Source organism: Brassica napus, chromosome A10 (genome assembly GCF_020379485.1).
Source record: "Brassica napus cultivar Da-Ae chromosome A10, Da-Ae, whole genome shotgun sequence".
Taxonomy (NCBI): domain Eukaryota; kingdom Viridiplantae; phylum Streptophyta; class Magnoliopsida; order Brassicales; family Brassicaceae; genus Brassica; species Brassica napus.
The window spans coordinates 16,677,381-16,698,376 of NC_063443.1; the positions used below are offsets into that span (position 1 = coordinate 16,677,381).

At 34.3% G+C, this 20,996-nt stretch overlaps 1 protein-coding gene and 1 pseudogene across 3 annotated transcripts; both read right to left on the bottom strand.

Moving 5' to 3' along the window:
* Positions 1-3,317: 3,317 nt before the first annotated feature.
* LOC106369966 (protein EMBRYONIC FLOWER 1-like) lies at positions 3,318-12,775 on the bottom strand. Of its 3 annotated transcripts, XM_048742399.1 has the most exons (17): positions 11,217-12,775; positions 10,985-11,025; positions 10,123-10,291; positions 9,792-9,949; positions 9,556-9,696; positions 8,583-8,645; positions 8,431-8,493; positions 8,284-8,346; positions 8,132-8,194; positions 7,986-8,048; positions 7,836-7,901; positions 6,524-7,476; positions 5,808-5,942; positions 5,501-5,584; positions 5,154-5,270; positions 3,890-4,903; positions 3,318-3,658 (listed from the first exon to the last, which is right to left on the bottom strand). In XM_048742399.1, the coding sequence occupies exons 3-16, from the start codon at positions 10,215-10,217 to the stop codon at positions 3,920-3,922; spliced, it is 3,048 nt and encodes a 1,015-aa protein (XP_048598356.1). In that variant the 5' UTR covers positions 10,218-10,291; positions 10,985-11,025; positions 11,217-12,775; the 3' UTR covers positions 3,318-3,658; positions 3,890-3,919. The 3 variants fall into 3 exon arrangements, with proteins under 3 accessions (XP_048598356.1, XP_048598357.1, XP_048598358.1); XM_048742400.1 differs by lacking the exon at positions 10,985-11,025; XM_048742401.1 differs by lacking the exons at positions 7,836-7,901; positions 7,986-8,048.
* Positions 12,776-16,352: 3,577 nt separating this feature from the next.
* Positions 16,353-20,791, bottom strand: LOC106372401 (annotated as a pseudogene).
* Between the last annotated feature and the right edge of the window lie 205 nt (positions 20,792-20,996).

A 20,996-nucleotide genomic window follows, 5' to 3' on the forward strand; every position in this document is an offset into this window, starting at 1 on the left:
TATACTTATATATATTAATTATTTTTAGATTTAACGTATATAAAACATCAAGAATGATACTTTTAAATTGGTTTAAATACTTGAAAATATATATAGATAGTCAAAAGTAAATATCTGAAATAGTTAAAGTATACTCAAATCACCAAAAATACTTAAAATAATTATTGATTCCATATCCAAAATTTTAAATCAAGCCAATTGATATGTTAAGCTTAGGTATTCTGACATATGTTATTCAAATTTATACGTAATATATTATTTTATTTATACATTTTGAGAAATTTAAAATATATAATGATTTAAAACTTTAAAAATAATTTAAATTAGTTATCCAAACTCGAACCAAACCCGCAAAGATTTGAATCGAACTCAAACCAAAATTTAGAAACATTCTAATAAGGGTGAAATCTTTGACCCCGAAAACCCGAAATACAAACCGATCAGAACCAAACCCGTATGGGTACCCAAAAGCCCATCCCTAGTCATTATTATATATCGTATTTTGTCATCATATAATTAATCATATTTTATATGTACCATCATATAAGTAATCATATAATTAATAGTATTTTATACATACCATCATATAAATAATTACATATATTATATTTTTAAAACTTAGTATGAAATATAAAAACCATAATTTGAGTTGGTATTCAAATTGGGCTTTGTATTGTATTTTTCTTATATATATTGACAATATTTTTTTATAATGGTTATTGAAAAATAGTTTAGTTAAAATCCATTTTTGAATATATGTATATTTTTGAATCAATTTTTGATATAAATCAACTTTGAATTATTATTTTGATTTGAGATATGTATATAAAGTTTAAATTTTGTTAATGGTTAGTTTAGAAAAAAAAAATTTTAGGCAATTAGATTGACCCATTTTGGTATATTTTAAAACTGGCCTAGATAGATAGTTTTTTATAATATGATGAACTTTCAATTTTTTTTAAAAACATAAGCCCATTACTTTTTTTTCTTAATACTACTATCCTTGTTTTCAAACAAATTTTTTTTTTAAAAGACTACAATCCATGTTTCCTAACATTCCAAATTATTTAATAATCCTATTCAAGTCTCCAAACACTCTAATTTTGTACTTGAGTTTTAATAAGATAGATATGAATTGTTTTTCCTAAATAAGTTTTCAACGACGAAATTAAATTACTAGAATTTACTGCTGAATATAAAGTTCCATATTTATTTGGTAGATTATATTAGCAACCAACCGAGTTGTAAATTTCGAACGACCGAATTTTTTTTTTTGCTATGGTTGCTAATACATAATGTATATTGATATCATTATTCGACAAATAAATATGGAACTTCATTTATGTTTTCAAAAAAAAAATGGAACTTCATTTATTCAACATGATCATATATTCGCAACCATATTATAAGTTATATCCTTATATATTGAAATATTATTTTGTTTTTTATATGAAAATTCTAGAATCAACTAAGATAGGTATCTCATATGAATTTTTAAAATATAGTGAAATAAAGATAGTGTAGTTAATTACGTTGAATATATTCAAATTCATGAGGAACTTCTTTAAATAATTTTTTTTATAAACCCAAGCATATAGATTTAAGTTGAGAATCCCATGATAAAACTCTCTGTTGGACATGTTATTATACAAACTGAACATCGTTTTTTGCTTCAAATATCCAGAAAACAAAAAGAAAGCCGACAACATACGTCATTTGGTATTTCCTAGAAATCAGAATTAATATAGACGAATGTATTGTTCAATTAAAAAAGCTAGCTACATACAAACATGACAAGCAACGAATGTATTCTTACGTTAAACTCTAGAACATCCAAACATCTAATTGCCAACAGACGTAATACACTTTAAGTTCTTGTGTTGAGATCTGTCTCAAATATTTTTGCTTTCGCGCAACTAACCATTAAATTCAAGCTTTGTGTCATGCCAAGTAGTTACATAAACCATCGAAATTTAAAATTCGGTCCTACAAAAGCTGGACCGGAATGGATGGAGTTATAAATATTGTTGGCCAAGTAGAACAATAACTTCAGATGGTTTGTTTGGCTTTTACTCCATGATAATGATGGTACCGATCCTATGGAGTCGTAACCAACTAAAATACTATATTGGACTAGTCTAAGAACACCCTTATCAACAAATTTTCTCAACTTGATATACAAAATTCACAATATTAATATAACTTAATATCAATTAGTTGTTTGATTAAAATTTATTATATAAAACAAATTCAAAACATTTATATGTCAACACATGGTAAAAAAAAAATCTCAAGAATATCAAAAAGTGTATTTTTTTTAGATATTTTTCTCTCTTCTCTTCTAATTATTATAAAAAAAAAATTTTTTTGTAATTAGTTAGATACTCATTAAGTACCTCCCATTGGAAGTGGTCTAAATTGCAACACATATTCTTTTTTGCAACACATATTCTTGGTAAGTAATCACCAATGTTAAGGACTTGTAATCATAACACTCACTCAAAATTTTAATTATGCTAGTCTTTTTTTATATTTTATCATCTAATTATGCTAGTCTTAAAGTTATATAATATAATCTCTAGTATAATACATCGGTTATTCTCTCAATGTAATCACGTTATTAGTGTAAGATAAAATATAATAAAATTTATTGATTTCATCTGTTATACCAACATCCATATACAGTAAAACCTCTATAAATTAATAATATTGATATTTTAAAATTTTATTAATTTACAAAAGTTTTTTTATTTAGAATTCTCATTTTAAGATATATTTATTCTAAGATAAGAAAAATATTTGATTTTAATGTATAAAAATTAATTGTTATTTTTTTAAATTTGACATTTATATTAATTTTATTATATTATTTGGTGTATATAATTTTTGAATTATATGTTATACTTTTTTGGGGTAAACTTATATGTTACACTTGTTCTGTACTGATATAATCCTTATTTTTTCTTTTCGAAACATTTACCTTAACTGTGTATTATTATCCTCCCCTTTAATCCATTGTCTCAATCTTCTTACTGTCACCGCTCACAAGTTAGCTTTGTGATCTACACCAATGACCTTCTTAAGGTTACAGTACGCAAACAATTGTAGATATATCAATGCTTAAGTTCAGAGTTTGGTGTGCATCTTCCTTGTCCAGTTGCATTTGATGGAACCAGGGATTACTCTCTCCTCACTCTCGCTTCTAAATTCTTGTTCCCATTCAAGAACCATAATCTATTCTTACCCGCCGCTTCCAACTTTATCATCATCCAAACAATAGAATCAAAAGACCTAAACTATTTCTAATGTTTTTTTCAAAGGTTTTCATGCAAGTATAGAAAGCTGGCAATGTAAAAGAGAACTTCAAGCCGGCTATAACGGCAACATTTTGGTCGACCCAAAAAGACAAATCCAGCGGAATAAATAAATAAGTCTGAAAGATAATCCCAAAATACGAAAAACAAAGCCAACAAGGGTAGCACAATCACTTAAGGTATACGCACACGATGAATGTTTTATGCGTTACCAAACATAATAATAAAAAAAGGATAAGAAATGTGAAAGTTCAAAAATTCAAGAACCGGAGAAACTGGGAAGATTGACTTCACTGGTTTCTGCAGGACTAGGCGTCTCTTTATAGCTCTCTTCCTCCTAGTACCTGTATCACATTTAGAAAAAACACATGTTTTGTTAGAAATGAAGACAAAGATTCTGAGAAAGAGACTGATTGAACTCTGTTCTACTAACTAAACATGATATAAAAGCTCAGTTCTAACTAATTGCAATGAGACAAAACACTACGTAAGGTCAGTTTCCAGCACAAAATAAAAATTGTTTTACTAAGTCATTGATGAACCAAGAAAATTCTAATAAACGATTAGAAAATTACCTGCACAAATCTCTTCCACGTTGTCTGTCTTTAGCCACTTTCTGTAATTGGACCAGCTTGCTCCTCATCAGCCTGCTGAAACTCCGAAATGCGCTCAGGGACATGCAGATCTTCTTGATGTACCAAGTAGATATTCCCTGGCTCTATCTCGCTGATCTCACCAGGGTAACGGCTAACAACGCAGCTAGAGGAACCAGAACTGTTTGCTGCGTACGATGTAGAGGCATTGCTGAAGCTCGCTGCGTTTCTCCTTCGCTGGAATCTGCCTTGGTTACTGATGGTTCTAGAATAAACCGACCTCTCATGACTACATTGAAGCTCAACAAATTGGTTAAACTGGTTAACCGGGTGAACATGTCTCGGAGCGAAACCAAAGTTCCCATGGTGGTCAACGGGAGTGTTTGATCTAAACCGAGGATCCATGCGGCTCATCATCGCTTGGTTCAGCAAGTTGGCCCCATAATAGCTGAGGTTCCGCGGTTCACTGCTCGGTGCTTGTGCAAACATACTCGGATAATCCATGTTGAAAGGAGCAGGAGGACTGAAATGATGTTGATGATACTGTGGTGGTATCATGGATGATGCCCAAACTGGTGGAGAAGGTGCTCCGTAGTGATGAGGAGGTACACGCATTGGCTGATAGGTGGATGGAGATGGATGATGATAAGGACTAGCCATTGGGACATTCCCCATCCATTCGGGGTTGTGTCCAGGAAACAGAATTGAGCTGCGTCGGCGGCTTTCTTGCACCGGAGGAGGCATAACTGAGGAAGAAGCCATGTAAGAGTTCTGCCTTGGTGTGAATATCTCAACAGAGTTCTGGTTTGATCTAATGGGGACACGGTCTTCTTCCCTTGCTGCGTTGGTGTTGTCCTCCAGCGAGGTAACATCCTCATACGTCTCATTGAGATCGAACAAAAAAGGTGTTTTTGGTGGTACCTCTTGAGTGTTCTCCCTTTCATCATGGCTTTGGACCATAACTCCCTTCCCTTTTCTGTCTGAAACAGAAGCATCCTGAAAAGTACGCCAATACCGTTAGGATCCCTGGTCCAATAACTTAATCACAGTAACCATACGTGTGCAATAAGAAACTGATTATAGAGTATGAAAACCTAATCAACTTATAACTGTGGCCAATTAATTGACATGTTTGAGTGTGTTAGACTCATATGTGAAAATACTCATCCCACAAATTGAATATTTAAATTAAAAATAACAGATTTTGAACGGAATTAAAAAAGCAATATAGATGCAAAGTTGGTACCTGCGGCACGGAAGATCGAGCTGCAACTACTGTAGAAGGAGGGGTGTTGTTGCTCCTGCCGAAGTAAATAGCACCCGGTCCACTTCCCAGCCTACTTGTGTTTGGTACAGAAGCATCCTGACAAGTAATTAAACCAATCACGTTACAATCCTAGTCCATTCACTTAATCACAGTAACCATACGTGTGCAATAAAAAAACTGATTATAGAGTATGAAAACATAACAACTAACTGTGGCGAATAAGTTGACATGTGAAAGAAAACTCATCCCAAATACTGAACATTTTAAATTAAAAAGAACAGATTTTATACGGTATTATAAAAGCAATATAGATGCAAAGTTGGTACCTTTTGCGGCACGGAAGATTGAGCTGCAACTACTGTAGAAGGAGGGGTGCTTCTTCGACTGTTGTCGTTTGGTATAGAAGCATCCTGACAAGTAAACCAATCACGTTTATAATCCTAGTCCATTTACTTAATCACAGTAATCATACGTGTGCAAAAAGAAACTGATAAAGAGTATGAGAACCTAATTAACTAACTGTGGCGAATAAGTTGAGATGGGAAAGAAAAGTCATCCTAAAAACTGAATATTTTAAGCTAAAAGAACAGATTTAGAACGGTATTATAAAAGCAATAGATGCAAACTTGCTACCTTTTGCGGCACGGCAACTTGTGTAGAAGAAGGGGTGCTTCTTCGATTGTTGCTGTTGCTGCTGCCGCCGCCGCCGAAGTAAACAGCACCCGGTCCAGTTCCAAGCCCTCTACCTGTGTTTGGTATAGAAGCATCCTGAGAAATAAACCAATGCCGTTATAATCCTGGTCCAGTTACTTAATCACAGTAACCATACGTGTGCAATAATAAAGAGACTGATTACAGAGTATGAAAACCTAATCAACTTATAACTGTGGCTAAGTTGAAATGTGAAAGAAAACTCATATTACTTAAGCTAAAAGAACAGATTTTATACGGTATTAAAAAAACAAAAGATGCAAAGTTGGTACCTTTTGCGGCACTGTAGATTGAGCTGCAGCTACTGTAGAAGGAGGGGTTTGATTGTTACTGCTGCTGCCGCCGCCGAAGTAAGTAGCACCTGATCTAGTTCCCAGTCCTCTACCTGTGTTTGGTATAGAAGCATCCTAACAAGTAAACCAATCACGTTTATAATCCTAGTCCATTTATACTTAATCACATTAACCATACGTGTGCAATAAGAAACTGATTATAGAGAATGAAAAATAATCAACATCTAACCGTAGCGAATAAGTTGACATGTGAAAGAAAACTCATACAACAAACTGAATATTTTAAATTAAAAAGAACAGATTTAGAACGGTATTATAAAAGCAATATCGATGCAAAGTTGGTACCTTTTGCGGCACGGTAGATTGAGCTGCAACTTGTGTTGAAGGAGAGGTGTTTCTTTGATTGGTCCTGTTGCTGCTGCTGCTGCCGAAGTGAATAGCACCCGGTCCAGTTCCCAGCCCTCTACCTGTGTTTGGTATAGAAGGGTTACCAAACACTGGAACATAGCTTGACCTCATACGGTTATTCTCTTGCCTTTCATTAACCGGAGGAGCGTTAGTTTTTCTGACATATCCATCTGAAGCCAACTCATCGTCAAGTGAAGTACCCACTCTTTCCTCAGTTCCCTGATCCCTTGGTGGAGAAGGAACCGTCTCGGTTTCATTCAATGACGGTTGCACACTCGAAGAAGCCTTGTCACTGGGATTCATTGCTGTTGTAGCTCTCTTCTTTTTGGCTATTTTGACCTTCTTAGTTCTCCTAGCCCAAGGATAAAAATCTTCATCCTTCTCGTCATCAACCTCAGGTTCAGGTTCTGTATCAAGCTCGTCTTCAACCTGGAACCTTACGTTCTTCTTCTTACCCTTAATAGGATCTTTGTCAAACTCACTTTCAGTTGATTCAGTACCATGAGCAGATTCAACGGTTTTGGAGGCATTTCCTGAAGCTGCACCAGCTGTGCTTATATTCCTGCTCAGTGTAGTGCTACTCCCAGGTCGGCACTTCCTCTTTTGAACTGTACGCTTACCATTCACTTCAGCGAGTCTCCGCGTGCGAACGTTCCGAGTTCTCGTACTGGGCGCCCCACCGATGAAAAGGCTTCTACTCTCAGACTCCTCAGGCTGCGTGTCTTCAGCACAAGCAGCTATCTCAGTCACGGCCAGCTGCTCCACGTTTGGTTGTTTCTCAGCTCTCTTGTTTCCTATTGGTTCAACCACTGCGTAATTCTTTGTGGTTTTGTTCCGAAGGGCGTATGTTCTAAACGGAGGTGGATGAACTTTCTTGCTAGACCTAGTAACTGCAATGTATTGAGCTTTACAAAATTAGCTTTTTTTTATTATTTTATGCGCACTTTAATTTGTTAGACTAGAGAATGTTAGATTAAAGTTGAAGGAAAAGTAATTTTGAGATGCAAGTTAAAGATCTAATCCTACTGAGATTTGGAAATTAAGGATTTATAATATGTTTAGGAGTTATCTAGATATGTTACCTAATAGGATTAAGAGTTATTACTCTCTATATAAGAAGATGTCAAGTTGTGACACACTTTACAAGAGTTAGATATTGAGAACTATGGTTTTGAGTTATTTTCTTAAGTTAATAATAAGAGAGTCATTCTTATTTCGATCTTTGAATTCTATAATGAAAACTTAATACCTCTCTGATCATCCTTCTGAGATCTTTCGCAGTTTACATCCTCATTCACCACAAGAGCATTATTGTCTGCAAGAAAAAAATGATAATACAAAATGATTGTCTTTTTCATCTGCACACTTTGATATGTTTAGACCAGAGAAATCTTTATACCTGTCTGATCATTCTGCTGAGATCTTTCACAGTTTACATCCTCATTCTCTTCAGCAGCATTATCTGCAAGAGAAAATGATAAAACGAAATAATTCTCTTTTTTCATCTGCACACTTCAATTTGCTAGACCAGATAAAACTTTATACCTCTCTGATCATCCTTCTGAGATCTTTCGCAGTTTACATCTTCATTCTCCGCAACATCATTATCTGCATGAGAAAATGTTAAAACGAAATGATTATCTTTTTTTTATAATCTGCATACTTAAAATCTTTAGACCAGAGAACACTTTGTATACCTCTCTGATCATCCTGCTGAGATCTTTCGCAGTTTACATTCTCATTCTCCACAACAGCATTGTCTGCAAGAGAAAATGATAATACGAAATGATTATCCTTTTTTTATCTTCACAATATAATTTGGTAGACCAGAGAAAAAATTATACCACTTTGACCATCATTCTGGGGTCTTTCGCAGTTAACATCTTCAGTCTCCACAACAGCGTTATCTGCATGCGAAAATATTTAAACGAAATAATTATCTTTTTTTTTCATCTGCATGCATACTTAAATTTTCTAGACCAATAACACTTTATACCTCTCTGATCATCAACCTGGGATCTTTCGCAGTTTATATCCTCATTCACCACAACAGCACTGCCTGCAAGAGAAAATGGTAATACGAAATGATTATGACTGCGTTGAGTTATATAACTAAAGCAAGCAGATTACTGGAAGAATATATTCATGCTGTTATATATATTTCCTATTCTATATATAATATGCTAATTTAGATAAGGATATTTTCCTATAAATATCTAGGGTTAGTCAATCTATTATTGTATAAATACGATTGCATATAAAATCTTAAGGGACAAGTCAGCTTGATATTAATTATACATGGTATCGTAATAACATTGATCTGATTAAATATCTAAATTGTTATTTAACGTTTATGCTTTTTCAAAATTCTTTTGATATTAAAGTAGTTATTTATATTTTTTTTTTTTTTTTTTTTTAGTAGTTATTTATATTGATGTGAGAGTCATGGAAGACCGACTAAGATGATACTGTTGTCCCCAACATATCCATTAGGGATGCACATAAATACTTGAAAACTTGCAATTACCGAATTTAAATAACTTATAACTACTTGGCTTAAACGGATATGCAACATATTTTTAATATTAAATTCAAATATATTGATATCTTTACTATATTCATCGATACTTGTTTCCCAAAACATTATTGATGTGAAAAACTAAAAACATTATTTATGTTAAAAACTGGAAATGTGTTTTTAGATATCGGAGCTATATCAGACAACTCTATTTTTCCATAAAATATCATATGTCGGATTATAGTATTAAAAATAACACATAACCTATCCATAAATATCAGATTGTTATATTCTATTGTATTAAGAAATGTGTGTATAGTTTCCAATTTAGTTAAGGATAATTTCTGATAAGTATCTAGGGTTAGCCAACCTAGTTTCTTTGATAAATATGATTGTTTGTAAAAGCTAAAGGGACATGTTAGTTTGATATCAATTCAACACAGATGCATACCTGCAATATCAATATTCCTTTGTCTCTCTTGATCAATGGCAGTTCGTGAATTCAGTTCGCTTTGACTAGGGATAATCGAAGAGCTGCCATTGAGCCCGTTCGTGCTAATTATACTTGTTGAATTTGATGGCAGTCCAGATTCTAAAAGCAATCATTCACGTGCATAAGTTCAAGCAACCGCATCCAGCTAGTAATAGTATAGAACATATATAAAACCAAATGAGTTTTAAATATACCATTTGTCCCATCAGCATCGATATTTCTGGTGCGGCCCAAGCTAGGCGGCCACCAATGAGGAAGAGAATCGCCTTGTTTGTCTACCAAACTAGCACTCTCCTCTGGAAACGGCCAATATTTTTTAGGCTCCGTTTCTCTCCCGTCAGCAATAAAGTCACTGCATTAATTTAAGAAGAAAAACTCGATATATTCATGTCATCTCATCGTGTATCTTGCTATTATAATTTGCAGTGGTCACATCATATATACATTAACTATCAAAGTAATTGGAAACATAATCATACGCTAACAAGGGAAGTTGAAAATATAAGTTCAATATAGTAGGCTCACCATATGGAGAAACCATCACATTCTACCATACCAATCTCGTTGTTAGCGCCTGTGAGATTTATGACGATTGAGTTGACCTTAGTGGAGGATCTCATTGGTTTGCTTTGAAAAAGATTTTGTCGTAATGGTGATTATAACTTCCACCATTATACGATCTCTCCTCAGAGAGCTGCAAAATAATGCATGATAATATTTATTAGCATCACAAATGAAAAGAATTATATATACAACATGACATAGCTACGCTTGATGATCAAATTGTTGTTGCTTAAAAAGAGACAATGCTTCAAAATCTGTACTTCATATATATATGACCCCCAATATAACTCTAAATTAGTTAAAGAAGCAATATGAATTTACACCACTATGTTCAACAATATTCTATGAATATCCACATGAAATAACATTCATAACCAACATCCAATCACCTTTACAGCTCCATGAAAATAAAATTTAAGACCTTAAGGTCTACATAAAATCAAGAACGAAATTCTTCACTAACATTCTGTGTCATTAAACAAATAAAATCATTCGTGTGAATTTTAGACAGTGAACATTTAACACTCAACATTAACAAGTATTTCAACATCGACATGAAATTAGGGTTTTCATAAAAGTGAACCTCCAAAATCGTTTACATTTTCTACATAACCAGGAAAAGAAAAGTATTATAACGGACCCATTTCAATATAATTATCCAAATCACAAACTCTAACACGGGTCAAGATAATTAGATCTGAGTAATATAGGATTTATATCAAATTATTTAGAACACAGTAACAGATGATAAGACACTTAAGATTAACCACATGCATATGATTAATAAAGATAAACGATCATACAAAAGAAAACAAAGACCCACCAAATACGGGTCAGATCTATATGCACGTGAATAGTCCGTACCTAAAGACAAGAAAAAAACAAAACAAAATAAGAACAACGAGTTAAGGGACGTGTAAACAAACAGTAAGGAGCCCCTAAATGAAAAAAAAAAACATGAAGTCAGCTACGAGTCAAGCTAGATATCATCCCACAAGATCCGAAACCTGAACATATATCCAAGGAATCGTAGATCTATGTTGGAAAACACGAACCTGGTGTAAATCCAACCAGGGATAGCGAGGAATAGATCTACGCGAGATTTAAACTATATATGGATCTTAAGCAGCAAACGAAGAAACACGGTTGGAAGATTGAAGTTTTAAGGACTGATTTGTTTTGGGAGATGAGTAGAATTTGAGTGCGATTTTCGAGAAAACCCTAGCAAAACGTTTTCTAGCGAAACGAGAGAGAGAGAGAGAGGAGGAAGGGGAGACCTTTTCTTCTGTGGCTTATATAGAGAGGCTGTTGAGAAAGAGATAGAGAATCTGTGGCTCTCTTCTTATCTTTGCAATGAGGGGTTTCTGGGTCAGAATGAAAGTTTATTCCAACAAAAGTAATTATTATTAATATAAAATTTCTCATTTTCTTGACTAAAAACAGCTCATCTGTTGAACATTTGGCACTGCCATTCACCATCTGGTCTTCATATTTCTATTAGTCTACGTGCTATTCTATATACTGGGTGCACTCTTTCTATTGTCATAGATGTATATTAAAAAGGAAAGATACATTTCTATCTGTGTAATATTTCTTACCTTTTACTGGAAAAAATCTCAGCATTAATACATATAGCTTTATTAGGGTGTATCCAAAAATTGAATAAGAATAAAAACATACTTATTCTATAAGATTTCATTGCTTTCTTAAAAGGAAACCCAACTCACCTACGTTAGAAAAAAAGCAAGACAATATGCCTACGTTTCTGTGTGATAGGATAGGAAATATAACCCAATGAGAGACCACCACGTAGACTAATCTGCGATTCTGGTCACAACCACTGTTTGCCCCAAAAAACCCTAGGCGCGTGGTGATTAAAACATTTTCTTTACGTGTGTGCACGTAACTTCGACACGTGGACAATAGATATTGGAGGGTGTGTTTCACGCGTAAGGAGAGAGCGTAAAAAGTTGTGACAAGAGCGAAAAATAAAAAGCCCTAAAACGATAATAATATTTAACCTAGATGAGCCGATATCGATGATAATATATAAACCCTATAATCCTCTTTTTTTTGTAAACCCTAAAATATATCTTCGCATTTTCTCATATTTACCACAGTAAAGATCACAAAGATTTGGTTCACATAAAACAGTCTCGTTTTATTTTATTTTATTTTTGTATATGTCAATCTCATTACTATATTATATATGGATATGCATTTTTGTCGTAATTACATATTTGTATTGTATGTAATGTAATATAGAGTTAATTGGTTCCTGCTTTTTTCGGTGCTAGAATCATCACATGGTACGTCAACCTATATAATGGGATAAGTATGATGTAAGCGAATTTTAATAAAATGATGATTAAGATCAACTTTGATCTTCGTTATACTTCTGCATATTCTATATAACAGCAATTAATTGGATGTTGATTCGTTGTTCTCTTGCATGCGTAATTCGTCGATTTAATATTAATCTGCACTTACTGTTACACATAAACGTATATGTTTTACCAACCTATATATATATATATATATTTATATATAGAAGTGACTCGTGAGTATAATCAAGTGAAAATAAACTAACTACTACATCCGGTGAACTTATGATGTATTTTGTCCATTGAAAAATCATATTTTAGATCAGTGATTAGCATCAGACAGTTCTCAATAGGTACTTTAGGATAAGAAAATGAAAAGATTTTTTAAGAAAATGAGAGTCGTCTTTTGCACAAATTTTAACAAATATATGAGAAACTAATTCTACATGTGTCATACTGTAAGTGTTTAATAATTAATTCATAATTCAATTTAATAGAATTTTCTTCTCAATAGTAAAATATATTCTAAAAAACTCATTTGAATTTCTAAACGTTAACTTATAAGAGAAACTTGCAAATGTTTTCGTTGAATTCCAACAACAAAATAGTAAAAAATCATGGATTAATTGTCACAATTTCTTTCTTTGATTTTTTTTTTTATTTCATGAGTAAACGCATGTTTATACATGATTATTTACTATTTATCTTTATTATTTAAAATGTATAAAGATACGATAGACATCTATATATATAAAGTACAGATTCTTTCTCTCCCAAGTGGACAGTCCACGTCGACATCCACGTTATCAATTTGGTCAACGTCTTGATGACACTAGTCTAAGTTGTGCGTTTCATTTAAGTGATTTATAATCTTTTTGTTTGGGCTTAATGGACTTATTCCATTATATTTGGGCTTCCAGTATGTGTTACTTAATATCAGCCTATTAAGAATTCATTCACCGTCTTCGTCGGCAACTTTGAAAAACCCTAATCTCTTACTCTTACTCTTCCCTGAGCCGTGGATCTGAGTAACGGAGTACCGTACTTGAAAAAAAGCCATTATGTATGCATATATAATATATACATACACAATTATGTATTTTTAGAATTCCTAAACTAAAAGCTCCATTGGGATTGCTCTTAGCATCTCGACAACCACAACCATCTTCTCTCCTCTTTTAACTCTTTGGATTAGAGCTAAGCTAATCAACTAGTTTATGCTCGCAGATATACACTTACGGTTCACTATGTTGAGGTGTGTTTGTTCCTAGGCGAAACTCAAATCACGTATAGATCTTGTTTAATTTGGCTATATTCAGGATGGTCAAACATTTAAGTATAAAATCTGTAAAACAATAAATTTCATATATAGCTCTGGATCCATAATCTCATCAATTAAACCAGGCCTCGTTGTTTCAAAAACATTTTTCATAGTTTTTAAATATAACATTTTACAACAAAATAATTTGTTATTAAACCGCAAAATGTAAAACGCCAGACGCATACAAATATATTGATAATTGTTTAGACGCATAATGATAATGCATGTATGTGTGATTTCGTTAAATAGGAATATACTGTTACTAACTAATGATGATATTACTAGGTCGTTGTTATGCATGGTGGCAACGTAAACCCCCTAGCCACGATTATATCGGCTATATATTTCCAATTTTCCATCAAAACATATGGAATATACCTGCGTCTGTTTATCTTTGACTTACTGAAATAAAATGTTCAATACTATACTCATAGCAAAGTTAGTAATTAACGAGAGTCAAAAAAGTGATCGCCTTATATATGTATTTTCTTCGATCATTTCTACAATGTTCAGTTTATTTTCTCACCAAAAAAAATTGTTTTCTTACCGTAACGTCAGTGGTACTAAATAAGGACACTATTTAATTAAAAGTCTCCATATATGGTTTACGTCCAAACTTCTATATATATCTTATATATTTACAAACTAGTGTTTAATTTTTATTCATAACTCGTAATTATCCAAAATCGTTCTCCATGCATGTAAAATGATAACAAACCCCAACCATGAATTGGGACGAGAGAGTTAATATCCGACCTGGAATCGGCCTGTTTGCTCAATCTGGGGTGACTAGAAAGAAGGAATCTTAGGTTTGAATAACCGGTCTAAGGAACAAACGAAAAAACAACTAACTAGAACAACTAATTAGCCGCATAATAGAAATTATGATTAAAAATTGTAGTAGAGACTACAATATATGACTGAATGTAAACTTTATTTGCAAGACAATTGTTTTTTATAAAAAGATTGTTTTGTCGTTTAAATTATATGTGATATATATAATCACTAAACAGTAACATGATATGAATTAAAACACAGCATCGATACATACTTGAGTTCGAATTATATTGGTCGATACAATTTAAAATGCAAGGCGCATTGACCTAAAATAAATGACTAAGTTTGGACTTCGAACCAAAAATACAAAGCAATACAGGCGAATCAGAAAACTATCCAAACTTCTGTTTTGGTCTTTCTACTCTTTCTTAGTAACATTTCAGGGAAAAAAAATCAGGAGACAATATTAAGTCGAACAGCTACATTCATTGGTAAATTAAACTACAGAAAATAAATCTATGACGTATCTGATTAGATTTTTGAGGGAAATGTTTTTATAGAATTGTTTTGAATTTGATGGACTTAATTAGAGTGAGTCATATAATGTAATTTAAGGTGAGTGTAACCCAAACACACATTGTTTCAGTATTAATAATTTTCTGGCTTCTCATACACAAACGCAAAGATACCCTTCGTAATGTAGGAACGGTCGTATATATATTATGATTGACATATTATCTAAATAAATAACTATGATTGACTTCAAAAAATCAATACATAAGAATTTAAGTACTACTTAAACAGTAAAATTAAGTCAAATGAAGTAATTGCAAATATGTTAAAATATGTAAAATCATTAGAAAAACAAGTCACAACAGACAAATATGTTAATAAACGTAGAATTGATGGAAATTTCAATTAGATATCGCAGTAATTAGAAAAGAAATTTCCCGATTCATTACAACATCAAAAGAAGTAATAAATCTGGGATAAATCAGGAAAAAACAAAGAGTAATATTTTTGTTTAATAGAAAGATTAATTGTTGATTAATACAAAGATTATTTTTGATTAATAGTTAGCACATTAAATAGTTTTAAACCCCATCTACAGCCTACATGACAGTTACAGTAGTTCTCTCTTGTTCTTACTTTTTTCAGATTACCGGTCAGGAAGTCCAGACAAGAAGCATATATCAAGTATGTGGTGCTTTTAACTTTGAAAACATATATATATTTTCGGATGAATTATTTTCAAAAATATGCATGTCTAAATAGCCTGATGAGGTTTCGGGGTATACACATTTTTTAATGAATTTTAATTAAAAAAAATATTTTTTCGTAATTTGGGGTCCAATTCTATATAAATTTTTTTTTAAAAAATTAGGGGCTACATTATACACATTTTTTAATGAATTTTAATGTTTCGCGCTTATTGGTCATGTTAGCTTTCCTATGTGTTATACTGGTGACAAGTTCGACACTCCTAGATTTTTTATATTTTTTCTTACTAATCTAATAAATTAATGGGCCAAAAATATTTGTTAGCTGGGGGCCTTATCAAAGTCGAGCTCTATTCTGTTACCAGTCGCACAAATTGAGATATAAGCCTGCAAGTAGAATACAATTCATGGAAATGTGACATAAAGTTGGTATTTACTCCTAGATGCACTGTCTAAGTTCCTTTTCCAAGTATAAAGAACGTGTAGTACAATACTCATTGCAGGCAATATGAATGATGTATATATATACACTATATTGAACACAGAGTGTACGTAAATTCATTCAAGTTGATTCACTAGAAAGAAGAAGAGAATTAGATCCAAGCAGGGACAAGCTCTGTTTATAGAAGATAACCATACATTGTTTATACATGTTCATGTATGTGCATTGAATATTATGTATTTTGAGGAGGTTCTAGCCTTTTTTACCTACATCCCCTTCAAGAGGTAGGATGAGACTTCTTCTGTTACTTGGTAGGAGACTCGCAATCGTTGAAGTCCAGCACTCGACCCTCCGCCTATCAATATGCAAAATGTACAAAACCCAAAGTCAAGTTTCTAGAACCATAGAATCATAATCTCAAAATCTTCAACTTAGAGAGTGAATGAATTGGTACCATTAGAGGATCATTATTCTCTTTATCCAAGTCCTTCATCTTCTTTGCATCATCAGTACTTGGGGAAAGTGAAATTTCCATTGCATTGAATGCTGCGAATGCACTTGTATGCTCGTGTCTCTGTGTAAACATTCCTCTGCTCTCGTAGCTTCTCTCCCCTGGACTGAAAATGTAGCCCATGTCCTGTAAAAAAACAAGCACAAATTTGGCTAAGAAAGTTATGTCTATATATAAATGGGCTAAAAGAGTTTGACATTGCATGTTGATATACCTCGATAGTTATGTCTGTGTCAAACCTTGGACTGGGCAAGAGAGAGTTGACGTAAAACGGAGATTTCCAGGCTGAGGGAGACTCAAGACCTCTCCTGAATGGAGTTCCACAGAATCTGTAAATGAAGGAGAAGCAAACTCATTGTAGCAAGAATATAAAAACAAAAAAAATATATATAGTTAAGGTTGGGGGAATAGAGATGTACATGCTGAAATTCTCATTGTTTGTCTCGTTGTTAGCAAGATGACCCTCGGTGTTTCTGGCTCGAGAAGGCGAGTTAATGACCAAACAAAGACTTGGAGAAGAGTGTTGTTCTTTGTTAGAAGTAGCCATGAGAGTTCTCTGCAAATGATTTCTTGGGGTTGAGACTTGCGTCTTCTCTGCTTTGGTTAATGATTGATCAGGAGGAGACAGAACTTGCTTGTTGGTATTGCTCTCAGAAAGAACACCGGAGAAACTTTCAGCCTGCACAAGTTTTTACCCGTTCACTGTTAAGTAACAATACATACAAAACAAATGATGATTCATATGACATATAAGTTAAAGTGAGAAAGCCTCCCAATTATGTCATGTACTGTTAGATAACACATCAGATTCACAACTAAGCTAACTTCTAAGTTTCATATATGTTCTGCTTAAAATCTGGAGCATGTTCAAATGCTTAAAGGAAAGACCAGACTTACATGTTGAACATTTGCCTCCAAGCAAGTTTGCTGTTGTTTTTCAAGTGATTTACTGACATCCATGGTTTCTTCTGGCATTCTGTGACTAACTAGTGAAGTTCCAGAGATAGATTCTTGACTCTCACTCTCATCAAACATAACATCCAGGCGTGAAAAATCTTTTGCCAGACTAGCTGCTATATCAGTTTCAAGCTTCTTATCACTTCTCTTCTCAGATAGAGGTGTCAGCAAATCACGCGTGCGTTTCCTCAGGATTGACTTTGCACCAACCAACGTCTTTTTCCCAGTGGGAGACTCCCACAGTCTAAGCGGGCTCATGCACGTCATGGTGGACATCAGCAGCTTGCGTATGCCAAGAGGGCTATAATCGTGGACCGGATCGTTGAAAGCAGGTAGGTCCAGGCTTGGAAAGCATAGACTTGATGATGATGCTCCCGTATCCTCATGATGCTGCTCACTCGACATGTTTGTTTCATGCTTAGGAAGACAGGGCTGTGGCTTGACATCTGCCAGAGAAGTAAAATCGTTCACTGGAACCAGCTTTTTGGAATCATTCAAATGATAAGATGGACCTTCATCAACACAAGTAGAGTTTGAAGGATCATTGATGCATATGAAGCTACCATTTTCATCTGTTCTGCAGTTTGGTTCTGCCTCAAAAGGATGACATATCAATCCGGATGACTTCTTGGAATACTTGTCGGGTGTTATGATTAAGGGAGATGGCCGAAGAGTTTCTTTGCCTGAGGCGGGTGTTGCAATGGACGTTGAAGAAGAGCTCTTCATAGGAGATTTTGTAGCTTCTGAAACCTGGCTGTCTGAAGCTGATGCACACAAGCCCTCGTGTGGCTCTTGTGTTGGAGATCTAGAAACACTGACCCCTTCGCTCTCTTGATCAAGGAAAAGAACTCTGCAACATTCCGTTTCAGATGTGTTGGTGTAAGCAGCTACATCTATATTTGACGTGGAGTTTGGAGCCCCTAGAGAGGCTTCCTTCCTCTCCTTGGTGTATGGTATTGGTAACTCTGACATATCATGACTCATCTCCAGTGAAATATCCTGAAAGTCAAATTGGTAATCCTGGCTCGTCGAAGCCGAGACATTATGATCAGGAAACTGTGAACAGTCCTCCATGTCATAAGAGGTTTCTGAGATGGAGACTGAGATATCTTCCAATTCTGGATAATAATACTGAGAGTTTTCACAAGGGTGAAAATGTTGCCCCATGTTCATTAAACCATTTTGATCAGCCACGCTTGAAATCTGACAGTTTTCTATCTCTTGCTCTGCCTGTCCACTTAGGCAGCCACTACCATCCATAGTACTCTGCATAAAATGGGATTGTAACGCGGAGTTTCTATCGTAAGGAGCTAGAGGCATGGCTTGGTACTGATCCAAAAGGCCAGAGGACATATAGGAGTCGAGTTTCTTCTTAACTGAGCTGTGCCAATGGTTTTTAATTCCATTATCTGACCTGTTGATAACATAAGCAATAATAAATATGTATGTTGCTAAGAACAAATAAAGGAATACCAATAAGATGTGTAACTAGTTCCAGATGTGAGTAAAATAGAAGTACCTTCCAGGCAAGAACTTTGTCAACTCTGCCCATCTATTACCGTAGATTTGATGAGCACGAATGAGAACCAGCTCTTCTTCTTGAGTCCAAGCTTCCTTGTTTATGGCAGGATTGAGGTGATTGTGCCACCTGTATCAGTTACGACATCTTTGTTGAATGCTTTCAAGTGCTAATTAGTAAGACACTGTTGCAGCTAGAGAAATAACAGTGTATTAAGCATACCTCTCTCGACATTGCTTTCCAATACGGCCAGGTAAAAATCGAGCAATGGTGGACCACTTCTTGGGCCCATATTTTTGGATTAACTGAACGATCATTTCATCTTCCTACATTCCATCTCAAATGAAAGCAGTAAGCAGTCAGGATTTTTTGGACATTTTATAAAAAAACAAAAGGGTTAAGTACGCAAGATGCGTATGTAAAAGTAGTGAAGAAAAGATATGTCACCTCCTTGGTCCAAGGACCTTTAACAAGTTCAGGATTAAGGACCTTCTGCCACCTGTGGAGGCACTGGACATCAGTTCGATCCTTGAAAAATTCAGCTGGAAGAGAAGGAAAAAAAAAGATCAGACATTCAAACAGACAAGAAGGCCATAGAAGTATGTCAAAAGTAGTGAAAATTTTACCAATCTTCTTCCAGTTTTTCCCTTTAAAACTATGGACAGCTTTTGTCAAAATCTCATCCTGCAAAATATAAATGGTTGGTCAAGGAATCATGAGATATGGAGGAGACTGAAGAAATGCAAGATTTCCAAACGTCACCACTTCTTGTGTATCTATGATTTAATGTATGATCTAAAGAAAATGCACTTAAGCATAAAGAAGAGCTGATTACATTACATGTATGATCAATGATATCATAACCATAGGATTGAACACCATTTGGAAAAAAAGAAAAAAGCTGAAAGAAACATAAAATTGCTCACCTCCTCGGCAGTCCATTGACCTCGAGTAGAACGTCTGGCAGGGCCACTAGTCCTCCTGTAAAATCAACACAAGAGTGTCACGCAACTCAATTCTAAATGACATGAATACGATTTCTTCACCTTGTTCCTAGTCTATTGTCGCAATTTAAGATTCATAAAAAGAAGCATATAATACCCTTGACGCGATTTGGGGTTCCCTTCAGTAACCCCCTGAGGAGGAGGAGGAGGTGGTGTTGAGCTCGTTGTTATTGTACACTCACTTTCCATACCTTCCTTATATGGAAACCCTAGTAGATACGAGGATTAGTCAAACCCAACAGCTCAGGATCTCTCTAATCATCAAGTTCAGAGAACTCACTCCCCCCCACGCGAGCTTCCAATTTGATCAGATCTCGTAAGAAACTAAACCCGAATCTCAGATTAGGACAAATATAAAACTTCACTGTCTGCTCAGACACCGATTGAAAAACAAATGTTTTGAATTAAAAGGAGAGAAAAATCTAAACGGTCGGCAGAGCTTATTTCAAGTTGGGAGTTCGAATTTTCTTCCACAAACCCTACCACACACTCAATTAAACGTTTTTTTTTTCCTTCTTCTTCTTCTTCCTATCAAATCTGAGTAATCTAAGTTAATCTCGGCCGTTCATTTTAAATATTGTCGGCCATGTGTCTCCTCCTATCTTTTTCAAAGTACTCAACGGGCATCTCATTATTTGTTTCTCCTTCTTTGTTTCCCCACCCCCCCCCTTTCTTTTTCCTTTATTTCGAATTTTACCCCCTCAAGATTTAATTTAATACCCATTGATGATTTTCAGTACAGATTGATCTCGTTGATTTC

Bases quoted from the DNA above. Each gene is read 5' to 3' on its own strand.
- LOC106369966 (XM_048742400.1), bottom strand. From the start codon at position 10,217: ATGAGATCCTCCACTAAGGTCAACTCAATCGTCATAAATCTCACAGGC. The intron at 8,049-8,131 runs GTATAAAGTTTT...TTTCTCTTGCAG, and splicing joins TCAGAAGGATGATCAGAGAG to ATAATGCTGCTGAAGAGAAT. The intron at 5,271-5,500 runs GTACCAACTTTG...ATTACTTGTCAG, and splicing joins AATCTTCCGTGCCGCAAAAG to GATGCTTCTGTACCAAACAC.